Raw genomic sequence first — 15,083 nt, forward strand, 5'->3', positions numbered from 1 at the left:
GGTGATTCCACAGCAAGTTGGGTAAACAAACAGATGCTGTGGCGTAGTGTCAAGAGAGGGATGCAGCTAATTTCTGAGGAGGCGAGTAAACAAGGTTGGCATTATCTGGGAGGCTTTATGGAGAACGTGAGAAAACTGGCCCTTCAAGGACAAGGTGGGGTAATCAGAGCAGTGTCTCAGGGCTTCCCCTGAATGTGCAGCCTAATAAACTGCAACCCGCTTGAGCTGCCTCCTCCATGTCACCATTAATTGAGAAATAAATTGGAAATGAAGGCGGCTGTACTTTATACCTCTCCACTTTACAGCTCCATAGCTAAGGGTAAGAGTTTTCTGGGAAAAAAAGATTGTTGTTTTTCTTTTCATTGTTTTGTATTTTAATTGAAGTTAATTTATACCTTGACTATTAATGACCTTAATTAAGACTCTACAGGCAGTCAAAGTTTGGGGTTCAACTATCCTAATACAGCACAACACTGAGGAGTCACACTTTATAAGCTGATGCAGATGTCCAACCTGCCTCACCTACCGCAACCAACCGCAGCCTCAGCCTGATTAGATCTTCAGCAGTGGCAAGATGATTAGGCTTACCTACGGAAAGTTCATCACTCATGTCTATTCCACATCCACTGTGAGGGCAGGATACTTTTTTTAGGCATGGCTATTTGCTGTGTTTTCTCAGCCTGCTAGCACCTTTATGTTTCCCACTGCATTTGTAGCCTGTCATGACAGTCACCTTGCATAGCACTTCTGTTTCCCAAGTTCTTCCTGCATAGTCAGTTGATCTCCCAAAACTTTATTCTTAACAGTTGAAGAAAACTAGTTTGGGATGGATTAAATCACTGTTCCAAGGTCAGAAATAAGAATCAGGGCAACCAGTAGTCCAGTCTTTTCACTCCAAATTCATTTTGTTTTCTGGAGGCTGTTATTGCCATGGGGACCGGCAGCCGTGCTGTCTTCCTCACCACTGTGGCTACAACACCTGGCACAGCGCCAGACACACACTAGTGCCTGTTACGTATATTTTGTAAATTTTTGATTAAAAATAAATTATAAAGCTTCAAGAATTATCTAACAAATCTTGGGTTTCATAAATAACACAACAGAAACCCACTAAAATCAGACGAATTATCCAACTTAGAACAAGTTGCCATACTAAGAGTCCACTGTTCCCATTATTTTTATAATGCTTGTTATTATTGATCTGTATTCTTACCTCAGCCAAGTCTGATGTATATAACTGTTCTTAACATAGTTGCTCAATAGAAAAACAAATATCCTGGTGCTTAGAGAGGGGGAGACTCCTGAACAACTGTCATGTGTAGCGGCCAAAGGAATTTTGCTAAGCAGTTATTTTCTAGGTAGTTAAAAGAGCAAACAACCCAGAGCAGAAGGGAAAATAACAACACTCTCTGAAATAATGAAGAATGATATGTTCCCCCACTTCTATCCGCTTTACTTTCCTTGAGTGTTGGAAAGTCACACTTCTCTCCCCCAAGCTTTGTGCTCTAATGATCAAACTCCATCACTTAGTAACTGTGTGACTTTCTGACATTTGATGATGCCTTCACTTTATAACCTAGGAATGAATTCCTTTTTCAAAAAGATGGTCGTGAGCATTCAGTTAGACAGTTTCTGCAAAGCCCTGGTACATGAGACATGACTTTAAACATTTGTTTTCTTCCCTAGGGCCATTGAATCCATCACTAAAGCCATTACCTGGCCCTTCCTTGAGAGAAGTGTTTCTAAATTCATTGGGTTTCATTTCCAAATCTTAAAAACTTTAAATATTAATCTTAAGAATATATTTGTTTAATATGTCCACTAAGCAAAATACTACCATATACCAAACCTACAGAAAATCTAATCAGCGGGCAGAGATTAATTGGTCAATTACTAGGTTCTAGCATATTTTATAGGTTCTGTTTCTCAAAATATTTTAGATTTGAATTTAAAATACAGGGTCATTAAACCACATTTGAAAGCTAATTGTTACTATATAATCTTAGCAACCTTCTTTTTGCCTTCTGCATAATTCATGAAGCTCAGACCATTTTATCTTCCAATTAAGTGTTTGGTTATATCCCTTGCTTCCATATATCATCAGTATCTACTATTGATCATTTTTATTTTATTTTATATTTCAACAAATTACTGGCAATTGGTATATCATGATTCTCCATCAAAATAAATGTACTCTGTTATTAATAATAATGTGTTGCAACTAGGTTTTATTATCTATAGCAATTGAAGGCTCTTAAAAATAAGACACACAAATCTTCCCTTCTTAATAAAACAAAAAAACATTATCACAGTCATTTAATATTTGGGTATCATGGTGTCAGTATTCATTCTTTCCTTTTAGCTTTGCCAAGAAGCTAAAATCATCCAAGAGATAAAAGAGGTCACCATATCTACAGGACACCCTCCTACTCCCTGGGCTCAGAATTCAACTTAATACAGCCAAATTTGGGCTAACTCACTTCTTGAATCCTGCCTCCTTCCATTCCTTCTCAGGTCAATCCCTCACCCCACTGACCCTTCCACCATGCACAGTTTTGCCCAGCTGTTAATTTTCAAGTCCCTTGTTCTGAATTCTGTTGTATTTTGGCAAGTCACATGATGCCTGAATTTCTATTGTTCAAAACTCTTCTTTTATCCTATTTATATTGATATTGCAAATTTAGGGTGATATCTCATAATCATGGGTGTTAAGAAACAATTAAGTGAAGTTATAGGAAAAGGTTTCTGGTATATGTAGCAAGTGCTTAACAAATGTTATCTACTGGTTTTAGTTCTAGTTTTAGCATGAATTCATCTATAATTAGGCTACTATCATGAGCATAACTCAGTAATTAATCCCTTAATACTATTTCATACCTAGCACAGCTTAATTTTGTATTTATTCATATCAGAACTGTAAATTCTTTAAAGAGTGCCACACCTTCTATTTCTCTGTATGCCCTAAGTGGTAGTAGCAGCAGTCTATTATATCTATTATATCATTACCTTATTAAAGAAGTGCTCTAAGGTTGGATTATTATACCATTTAATAGATGAAGAAACTGAAACTAGCATAGCTTATAGTGATGGAGGCACCATTCACATTAGGAATTCACCCAAGTTCACTTAGATAGTAAGTGGCAGAACCAGGATATGCACCCAGACACATGGATCCCAAACCCACATACCCAGCTGGTATGTTCCTCTTTCTTCCTCATCTCTTGAGTGGCCACTTTGAAACAACTTGGTAATTGCAATGCTTTTTACAACGTTTTTTATTTATTTTTGGGACAGAGAGAGACAGAGCATGAACGGGGGAGGGGCAGAGAGAGACGGAGACACAGAATCGGAAACAGGCTCCAGGCTCCGAGCCATCAGCCCGGAGCCTGACGCGGGGCTTGAACTCACGGACCGCGAGATCGTGACCTGGCTGAAGTCGGACGCTTAACCGACTGCGCCACCCAGGTGCCCCTGCAATGCTTTTTAAAAGAAGATCATTAGAATGGCAAACGTCAGAGTGCCTCTGATTTTTGAGCATCAAAAATAAACCCATTAGAAGATATTTGTGGTATAGTTAAAATGTGAGACACTAGCCTTGATCAAGCTACATTCTCATCTCAGTTCATAGCCTGATGATCCTCAGTGATCTCAAATGGCTCTAAATGATGTACTGATTTGGGTTTAGTCAGATGATGAGCGATATCTGTTTGTCTGTTATCCTTCTTAGATAATGTAGCATCAAAGCCGGTTCTCTTAACACTCTGATAAATATTACCTAGATCACATATCCTAGCACCTTGCATAATTAGGAGCAATAAAGGCTTACTGTTTTATCTTATTCGATTCTTCTCCCTTGCAGATGGACCCACATGAGAACATCTTACTGAGCACTCTTGAGATAAAAAACGAAATGGCCACATCTGAGGCTGTGATGGGACTTGGAGACCCCAGGAGCACAATGTTGGCCTATGATGCCTCCAGCATCCAATATCGGAAAGCCGGGTTACCCAGGCATAGTTTTGGCCGAAATGCTCTTGAGCGACATGTGGCACAAAAGAAAAGCCGCCTGCGGAGACGTGCCTCCCAACTGAAAATCACCATCCCCGACTTGACTGATGTGAATGCCATAGATCGGTGGTCCCGCATATTCTTCCCAGTGGTTTTTTCCTTCTTCAACATCGTCTATTGGCTTTATTATGTGAACTAAAACATAGCCTCCCATGGGAAGCAAGGACTAGATTCCTCCTCAAACCAGTTGTACAGCCTGACGTAGGACTTGGAAAACACATCAATCCAGGACAAAAGTGATGCTAAAATACCTTAGTTGCTGGCCTATCCTGTGGTCCATTTCATACCATTTGGGTTGCTTCTGCTAAGTAATGAATACACTAAGGTCCTTGTGGTTTTCCAGTTAAAATGCAAGTGATTTGTATACATGCTGGCAAGACTGTCTGAGTGTTCCACTTTATCTGCTGATGCAGCCTATATAGAGGGCAATTATTTAGAAGATATTCTGAGAGGGCTCAGTAGCATTGCCAGTCATTTTGCTGAGAAGTGGTCATATCCAGATACTCCCCATCTTCATTTCTAAGGTTGGCATGCTGTTGAGATGGCACTGTGTTTATGAAACATCTGCAATGCCATGCAAACATGCTTACTGAAGATGACCTATGCCTGTCTTAAGGTGATAATGGTGTGTCATGGGAAGATAGTTCCCACTGGATTCTAGAAGGTTCTCATGTAGTTCAAACAGGATAGGCAGAGTGAAGACAGAGGCTTGGTAACCAATTTTGCCAGTCTCTGCTTGAGCACAGGGAGTCAACTCTGATGTCTTCCATTTTGACATTTCTAGAAACTGGGGACTACTAAACATTATCATGCGTGGTGGCCAAGAAATGTTTCTAAAAAGCTATTTCTTGTTGGTTAAAATAGAGTTAATAATCCAGAGAAGAGTGGAAAATCCAGAAACAAATGTTGTAACAAAATTAAAGCAAGTGAGCAGCATGACCCTTACCAGCCCCACACAGCATCTGGTCCATACATATTTTGTATAATGGCAAAAGGTCAGTGAGAGAGATTTTTTTCCCCCACTTCACAGGCTTTTGACAGCACACCTAAAGAGGTTTTTATAGTTTATCTAATCAAAAGACAACCACAAAATAGAAAAGCTAGCAAAATTAGAAGTATCTTAGATACAGGTTAGATTGGGAGTCATTCAAATATACTAATATAGAGTACAGATAAAGCTAGGAGACAGGTTGATTTTCTCAGACAATGTCAGCTGTCTCTACAACATTTCCCTTAAGTTTATTTCTGAATTTAATAGGGTATTTCAAAAGAAGGATTTGTTCATTTCTTTAAAGGATTAATGGTCCTTTGCCAGCTTTTCTTGTTTCTGAAATCCTGATTATATTCTTAGGAGACAAAGCAAGGCTTTGAGGAGATTGATTGAACTACATTTCCTTATGTGCAATGACATTCACCTTTGTATTTTTCATAGCAAACAATACTTAAAGGATTATGTGCACAAGTAGAGTTAGTTTGTGGGTTTGTTGGATTTGACTTTTTAAGGGTGCTTTCATTGTATATGTTGCGATCGGCTGGATCAAAGAAAACATGAAAAGTAGTGTAGAATAGGATAACAACAAAGCCACATTAACATGATGAATGTTATGAGCCTCAATTGATATTACAGAAAAATATATAACTGATCAGCAGGCATGATGTATTGTTTTATTCAATTTTTAAATTATGTCAGTGTGCTTCTTTCTATAATAATTGGACATATGCATTCATATGTGAGACAGTAAAGAGAATAAGCTAATATATTTTATTTCTATCAATGTGAGGTCCATATTTTGCTTTTCTTGGAGAAAATAGTGAATTGCTAATTTCTCCTTAAAGTTTGATTTGATTGAATGTTTTCTTAGAGGATGACTTTGCTATTTCTATTTTAAAGACAAGAAACACTTATTTTCAAAGTAACATCCCTAATTGTGCATAGTAGGCAAGGCCAGTATTTGCCTGTGGATAAAATGTATGTTTTTTTCCCCTGATAATTCAGCAGCTTGGAATATGACAGAGTCCTGCTGCCCTCCTATTCCAACTATCAGACAGAGAGGGGAAAAAAAAAAAGGTTTAGCATTCAGCTTTCTAAATTCTATGCTCCAAGATGGGAGGTATTTTTTTTTTCCTTCACCAGCAAAGGGAACTCTGGCCTTTATTTTTTGATTATACACTTGAACACTTCTGAGTATGATCTTTGGGCAGAATCCAACCAAGTTTCTGCCCATGGGCTCAGAGTAAAAATTTCTCAATTTTCTCCAGGTACATGCTTTCACCTAGGCAATCATTTTGGGGCACACACTAATAACAGTGCCTGTCCCTTTTCGCCAGGGGTTAAAGTTTGAGTAGCATATATCAGGAAGGAGCATATCGATAACTCAGGTGCACAACTCCAAAATGCCATCCTAGAAAGGTTTTTCTAGAGACAACTCAGAGCCCAAGTCTAGCAGTGGGCTCTTATTTGCAATTATCATAAAAGCCATAAAAATCCTTGATATTGTCATTTATGGTTACAACAAAATTTCAATGTCCAGGGAAGTCAACATGGTAATCTAGATCAAAGTGAGAGAAGAAACTTTGCAGCATGAGCCTCAAAAGCGTATGACCAAGGATTCATTTCTGTTCACAGTGATAAGAAGAAACCAGAAAAAGGAGAAAGATGGGAGCTTCAAACAGATGCCCTAGAACGAAATCCATATATTGGCATTCAATAACCACGTAGGTAGAAACAACTGACTCATCCTGCCCAGAGACAACAGTAGATGTAGATTTTATTTTTAACTATATTTTTACTGTAGTTGAATTGGACTGTAGTCACCAAACTGGGGGTGGGTTAGGGAGGGGTGCTAGATCTCATAACTCTATGAAAACCAGTCAGCTTGGTATCCAGTGGTTAAATTTAAGGACCACAAAAATGTGTTTTGGCAATTCTGATATGGTATTAGTATCACTTTATACATATATATATATATATATATATATATATATATATATATATATAGTTTTCCTTTTGATTATGAAACAGCCAGATAGCCAGCAATTAAGGTGTTTTTCATCTTTGTGAAATTCATAGGCAAATTCTGACTCTAAAATGCACAGTCTAAATGAAATCTTTGATCTCAATCTGTATATATATATTGTACATGACTGCTAGTAGGTATGAAATGCATTTTCAGAATTGAAAACTCATGCAACATAATCATGTGTTTGCATAAGGAATGTTACAATTCTTTCTACTGCAATTTAACAACAGGGGAAAATACTTAAGCAGTGCCATCTAGACCTTTTATCTTCTCATGTCTTCAAAAGCAGTGCTAAGTAAAAATAATAATAATAATAATAATAAAAATGGTTTATGAACCAAAAGACTTTACATTCTAGTATTAGGAACACAAAAAGTCTGTCAGCTTATAAAAGCACAACACATAGAGAAAGTTCAGTGGAATGCAGTGGGAAAATGAATCATGTTCATTTTAAGCAAGACCTGCATTAAATTGGCAACTAACACAATTTCCATTTTCTATAGGTAACTGTGTTCCAGTCTTATGATTAAGTTCATACTAAACAACAAAAACAGCAAAACAATCAACAACAGGTCTTACAACATATCTACATGTATATATGTGTATATATAGATCCATGTAAACATAAATACATATATATGCATTCATATGTTGGAAAACAAAAGGAATAAGCTAATATGTTTTATTTCCTTCATTTAACCAATGTATGAGTATTTTTAATTGGCAACCAACAAATCAACCTATTGAAACTAGTAATACAGGGTACTGAGCATTTCTCTATCAGCAGATCAATGCCTACAGTTCTTATGAACCATTGCACAGTTTGACACTACAATAGTACTGTACCTCAGAACATCGGGAATTAACTAGTTCTCACATTGCTTGTCTACTTGCTCTCTTTTTCAAGAAAACAAATAACATTGTCTATTGGTGATTTAAAAACAAAGTCTTAAAACAGAAAATGAAAAAAAATCCTCCTTGAAGGAGGAAAAAAAAAATAATAACCCCACCATGTTGGTTAGGGCAAATACTCTCAACTGTAGCAATCATGCCATTTTGCTAAGTGTACAGAGTCCATGTAATGTGAGCAACCATAACTTTCACTGAGCGTGTGTAAATATTAAAACAGATTTCTTAAATATTTTTAACTTCTAATTTGTATTTTATGGTAAGGCAATGTGCTAATTCTGTTTATGGCTTATGTTCATGTGTTATAATATTATGTAAATAATTCAACATGCTGTAAATGAATAGTCAATAGATACAAATAATTGTTTAATTCTTTTTCTTAATTTTTATTTATTTTTTACTAAGTACAGTTACTGCAGTGCCCCAGCAGAGTAATTTAAACACCCTTTTGCATAAATGGTTTGGGATCCCAGACAGAAGGGTTTCAATTTGCTATCACAGACATACACACATACACACTCACACACTCTCACACACACACACACACACACACACACACACACTCACACTCTCACTTTCCGCTCTCTCACTTCCACTCTCATCCCCTTTATGGGAAATGCTGTAGTGTTTATGTAGTCAATGTAACAGCCAAGAGATAGCCTTAGAAATGGAAATGGGAAAAGCAGAAATGATCATTGATAACTTGATAGATTTTTTTATATGTCAGAGTTCAAGACACCAAAGGTTGTAACTTAAATCTCAATTTTAAAAGAGTAAAAGTTTATATTGATGGCACTACAGGAAATAAAAGTGCTTATTATTCATACCTGTTCCAGAAATTTATTACACATAATACACATGAGACTTTTTTTTAATAATAGCATTTTGTCTTTAGATAGTATTATTCCTTTTAACCAAAGACTCCAGAATTATTAAAAAACAAAAAAAAAAAGGAAAGAAAAAAGGAAAAATAGGGGAAAATAAAAAAAAAAGACTGCTTCACACCAAAGGTTTAAAAAATATTTTCCAAATACACTAGGAACATTGTAAAAACTAGTAAGGAGCCAACAGAATGCTAACTAAGATACTGCCGTAAAGAAATCATTTAAGAAAAAAAAAGCAGCAACACCCTTAAAAATTTATTACTTAAAAATTGAAGTGAAACATTTCTGTAGATATATGCAAAAATTCTAACATCAGATTTTAATTTGCTTTGAAAAGTTCTTTTGTGATAAAGATAAATATGATCCAATATGATGACAAAGAAAACTTTGTGTTTTTTAACTTTCAAAACCAAATGTCTCTCTCCTGTCAAATGTCCACTAATCTGATGCCCATTTGTGTGTCTTTGTACCACCAGAAGCAAGCTGACAGTTCCATCAGCTTGTATCTTTTTCCTTTTCAGTTCAGTAATTTGAGTTAAACCATGGTCATTTTAAACATAATTATTTCAAACAAAGTTGCAAATGATTTAAATTCCATAGCATTTAAAAAATTTTATTTGCATGGGTGTTTAAATAGTTCTGTTATGAATATTGTCCCTGCACAGTTCTGAATTGTCCTTTTATAAAAAGTGATATTCTAGTTTCTTCACAATGTAGTGATTATCAGCCTTACTAATTACCTTGTAGCCTTTCTTAATATGCACATAATGCACATTTTCCAATGGCTAGAAAATGCAAAACACAAGTGGATATCATTGCATCTATTTTCATGTCTTTCTAAAAAACAGGACTACTAAAATCTCTGGGATACATGAGATAGTAACAAATGAGGATTATAAATGAGTAGCACATAAGAATTATTTTCTTGAATTTAAACTTATTACAGCCAGTTTCAGCATGTAAATATATAATAATGTTGGCTAGTGTGTAATTCTTGAACTAAGAAATATAAATAAAACTTAAAAGAATGTGTTGTGGTTTCATTGGGTTCAGAGTGTGTGTGTGTGTGTGTGTGTGTGTGTGTGTGTGTGTGTGTGTATAGTTTATTAGTATGAGTTAGATTGTTGAATCTTGGCTTTGTGAAAAGCAATGGAAAGCTTCAAACTTGGGACCTGCTGCTGGGCAGATTTGAGTTTGAGCTCAAACTTGTCACATATTAGGCATTTGACTACGCAGCTACTTAATCCATCTAACTCTGTTTTCTTATCTGTAAAGCAAAGATATAATTGCACCTCCCTCATAGGGCTGTTGTAAAGATGGAATATAATAACCATTAGAAGTCCTTGACGCCTTGCATGGTAAGTGGTATGTAAACAGTAGATACTATTGTTGTTGCTTTTGTTAATTTTCATCATTACTATAATAGCACATATATCACAAATTGTATTATGCCTAAAACTTCACAATAATTATTTAATGTTCTCTTAGGATAGATATTTTATATCAAGGATAATTAATTTAAAAATTGGCTTTACTCATGAAAATATGCTAAACATTATGCATTCATTTAACATTGAACGTATATCTGATGAAGACATTGTGCTAAGCTCTTTGCAAATTTAATACTCATTTAGTCCTTACCATATTCCTCAAGTAAAAGAAACTCAAGATCAGAAAGAGGGAGTACCTTGCCTGTGAGACTGGAAGAACTTGGATTCCTACCCAGGTTGGTCTCATCTTCAAATCCTTGTAAGCTCTTTCCACTTCAGCATTAAAAGCAACCAGACTTACTTAATTCACATTCATTTTGGTCATTTCTCAAAAAACATTTGCTGAGAGTCTGCCTTCTGCCATATGTAGTACTAGTACTGGAAATTTACAGATTGAGCACACAAAGCCCCTGCCCTATGGGATTATTTGGCACCACTCAAACATGTAGGAACTCTCTTAAGGCCAGCAACTCATTTGGTGATAAGCTTCGTGACTTTCACCCCTCATGACTTTAGAATGTCCAAGCAGCACCTGATAGACACTATCTGTGAGGGAGGCAGCCTGTCAGGACATTATTGTCCAATACATTCAGGATTAAAAGGAGCTATTGCTATCAAAGAATGAACATCACTGAAAAGACCCAATTATGGGATGAGTGAAGAACCAGTTCTTCTCAGCTTACACTATAAATTGCAAATTATGTAAACCTACAAATGCAAAATACGTGCATTTTTAGTTGGCACCCTTCATGCTAAGTTTCAGCATTCTGTCCAGCAGAGAGAACAGAAATCAGCTCCAGTACAGGAACACGTTCAAATAACTGGTGGGGTGTGTGTGTGTGTGTGTGTGCACGCACACGCGCGCACACACAGAAACTCATGTAGGTGGGATGGTGAGAGAGCTAATAGGAAATGACACCATGGGTGCAATTCATGGTCAGTAACTTAGCTCTGGAATGGGAAAGCCCCAAACACCTTCCCTCAGATGTGCTGATCAATTCATAATTGGTAAATTCCCCTACGCATACTCCAACTAGTATAATTTCTTCTAAAAACACTTCAGATAGCCTCACTCTCTTCTGATATTTGTTCTAATTCCGAAATATCATATATCATTTTTTTTCCACGCAGAATATCCCTCTGAGCCATTCCACCCCTAGAATAATAACAGGTTAGTAAGAAAATCTCTCAGAGATATCAATAGGCATAATACGTCCATAATCTTTTATTTCCTAAGGCAGACAGCAGCAAGATAATGTAAATACATTCTTATCCCCATGTGATACAATGTGTAATGTGACAGAGCATTAGCCAAATGTGCAGCCCTCTTCCACCCTACCCACCATAGTATCACCCTACTATATGGACTAGAACCAAAGAATAATCATGAAATGGCCAATTCCAGAAAAGCCCAGAATGATTAGGCTTGTTTGGTAGATCTCCTTATCAATGTGTTTATTTGTTCATATTCTGATGCATTCTTTTGTTTGGTTCTAGTGGCCAGCTAGTACATTAGTATTCATTCATATATTTACTTTTTCACTTCAGAGATTTTTATTGGAAACAAAAGGAAAAGCTCCTGGGACATACTAAGAGACAATGCTTAGTGTCCCACTAATACTGAGGAAAATGAATGTCTTTGAGGGTAAGGAGAGAGGAAAAAAAAATTCTCTCAGATTGGGAAGAAGGATACCTGGTTACATGGAAGTAGAGATTTGCACACTATTCAGTGGTGGTGACCTGAGGAAATGGTAGACCTCAGAGCAAATGGTGTAATGAAGTTTGGGAAACCTGCCCCTGGCGTTGCCCCAAACATGCTACAAATGACAGACTCTTGTGATCACAGTGAAAGCATCACACAGGCTGGAGCATCTCAGTAGAAAAGAAAAAAAAAAGCTTCTGTCTTTCTGCAGCAGTATAATGCTGCTAGATAGCTTCATTTAAAAAGTTAGATTCATCACTACATCCCCATCTGAGACCTAGTGGGTACTTGGTCCCTCAACCCCACAAAGTGGTATGAGAGACAACAGGATGGATTTAATGTTAGATCAGCAATATACTATTTCTAGGATTCGATGTGCAAAGGAAGTGGGCATAACTTGTTTCCGTTCTGAAAGAAAGCTAACAAGAGATCTAAGGTTTGGCTAGAGGATTAATATATCTCACACCCTATGTTAGAAACTCAAATGTGTATACAAGGCTTAATAGGAATGGTAAAATAGTAATATACACTTGGCACAAAACAATAGGGAGTGGTGGGGACTATGGATAACTAGGGAGGACAAGCTCTACCTAAAAGCAGTTACTATTAAGCCCCATCCAATGGTTGCCTTAAGGGATTGCAACCCTGGGGTTGCCAGATGAGTCTTAGAATTCAAGAAAACCCCAAAGCACTGCATCTTCTATTTTCTGGACAGTTACAGTATGGTCAGAGAGACACTGAAACATTCATCTTTCCTATGCCAAAAACCCCATCCTGATGTTCTAGATCTGTAATCCCAGAAAAGAGCATATTACAAGATCTATGAGAGTATTTTCATATGAAGCAAGCTTCTATGCTATTATAATTGTGACAAGATCTCTTTTCTTCACTTTCCTGGAGGCCGACACCTTATAAATGAAATTTTTATGCTGTCTCAAAATAAGAAAGATATATAAACTTTTTTATATTATAAAGTATACAGAATTGCAACAGAGGTTTTCACAATGTGAACATGTGATTGACTACTTTTAAGTCACTCTCTTTGAAGCTCAGTGTCTCTTTTCCCTATGCAGTGACTCAGAAGTCCCTTATCTCCCAACACTTCCTGGATCCATCCAGCAGTAGTGAACTTGACTAAGAACAACACAAAAACCACCCAAGGAGGGATTTCGGTGAGGACCAAAGAGTTATGAGGGGGCAAGGAACTTTTGGGAGAGAAATGGAGAGAGGAAAGGGGAGGGCAAGGGTGGAAGCTTAAGGGATCTCCATCATTACAGAGTGTGCCATGGACTTCGGTTCTTGACGATGTCAACAACTTCAGAGATGAAGTCTGGGGCACAAATTAAATGGGAAATAGAAGTTACGGAGAAATTTCCACCTCCCCAGAGATCCTATGTAGAATGGAGCTTAGTGAATGAACCTGAAGTGAAGAACTAATAAAAAATTATCCAGAAACTTCTGAGGTGAAGCAGCAGTAGTAGAAGAGGGAAACTATACATGGAAAGGAAGACATTTTCTTCTAACTACAATAACAAAATATTGACATGGTCGATAAACAAAATAGTTTGAAAATCACTACCCACAGTGGTGAGTTGAAGAGCCTGGTATTACCCATTATACTGCTGCAGAAAGACAGAAGACGGAAGAAAGAGAAGGGGAGAGGAAAAAATAAAGAGAGAAAGCAAAGACTTTTGGAAACATTTTCAGCACCTGACACCACCTCACCCACCCCTGTAGGGTATGTGATGTGAATTTAACTCTCAAAATAGCAGTGTGAAGTATAAACTATTGGCATACCTATGTTACAGAGAACGTAACATGGAACAATTGGTATTGCATCCAGAGCTGACTGACTCCAAGGCCCATGAACTTCACCCCTTTACTTTCATGCTACAAAATGCATTGCAGAGCTTCAGTTTCGCTGCTGGAGATACAGTACTTTTAAAAGTGAAGTTAGAAACAAGGTCAAAGTATTTAGGGAAAAAGAAAGGGAGGAGTGTTTACTCTTAAATTTCTATTTTATGTTTATAGTTTTACACTTATTCAGTGTTATTTTTTGAAGCTGAGAATTGTCAAATTCTAGATATTTTGATGTTTCTTTTAATTTATTTGGGTGACAGAAGAGAGATGTATATGTAAATTAAATGAGTAACTTTGACACATCTTCGAAAGGATTTTGAAAATCTCCTTTCTTGCTTTCTCTTTAAATAAGGTTATCTTTTTTTAAGACATCATTTAGAACAATTTTGAATTGTAAAAGCAGTACTTACTTCTCAATGTGGAAGATGTTATTTTTTTAAGTCCCCAAAGTAATGGTTGAACCTTCCTTTATAAGTAAGGCAATACAGAGAGAGAAGGCACACCGCTGTGGTCATCTGGTCAACTGGACATGAGGAAAGAAGGCTAGGAGCCTGAAGCTTTCCAAGAGATCAAAAGAGTTTCTGAATGTGTAGGCTAATAAATGCTCCTGAGAGTTGTGTGAGATTTGTGGCAGGAAACCATCAGTGTTCTTTGAACCTCAATATAGGAGTGGCCCTGGGTAGAGCTTACATTTCTCATTCTGAATGGCCTAAGCCCTGACTGAATAAAATGGAAAGATTCTTTCCTCACCTAGTTTTCTTTACTTGCTTAAAAACACCCTTGGAGGGATCGAAGAACCATTTGAGTTGGAAATCTTTCAGAGTAGCTTGCCAAATCTTTATTTATTCATACTTATTTCTCATTCCACTTGCCAGGAATTCATTTGAACATTTAGAGAATCTCTCTGTATGTATAAGACAAAACTATTGATGCATACAAAGTACAAGATGATTAATAAATAAAAACTTTTAAATGTTTTAGAAGCTTCATTTAAAATTAAATTACAGGGGTGATCTTGCCAGTTTGAAATGAGCTTTTCCCATTTCAGCTTTGGCAGATAATAAGGACACTGGCTCCTGGCTCTTGTTCTTGTTCCAAGAGCCGTCTTGAAGCACTTGGGACAGCCTCTTTAGAATCCTTGGTTTGGAGT

The 15,083-nt window shown here is 36.8% G+C and overlaps 1 protein-coding gene across 4 annotated transcripts in view; it reads left to right on the plus strand.

Moving 5' to 3' along the window:
* The window catches only part of GABRB2 (gamma-aminobutyric acid type A receptor subunit beta2), a 239,510-nt gene extending 229,601 nt beyond the window's left edge, over window positions 1–9,909 (plus strand). For all 4 annotated transcript variants that reach the window (XM_011285651.4, XM_045035975.1, XM_011285648.4 and 1 more), the window contains one exon: window positions 3,860–9,909. In XM_011285651.4, the coding sequence (XP_011283953.1) occupies window positions 3,860–4,207 (348 nt within the window). In that variant the 3' untranslated portion in view covers window positions 4,208–9,909. The remainder of the gene's footprint in view (window positions 1–3,859) is intronic.
* Window positions 9,910–15,083: the final 5,174 nt, after the last annotated feature.

Source organism: Felis catus, chromosome A1, assembly GCF_018350175.1.
Source record: "Felis catus isolate Fca126 chromosome A1, F.catus_Fca126_mat1.0, whole genome shotgun sequence".
NCBI classification, from domain to species: Eukaryota; Metazoa; Chordata; class Mammalia; order Carnivora; family Felidae; genus Felis; species Felis catus.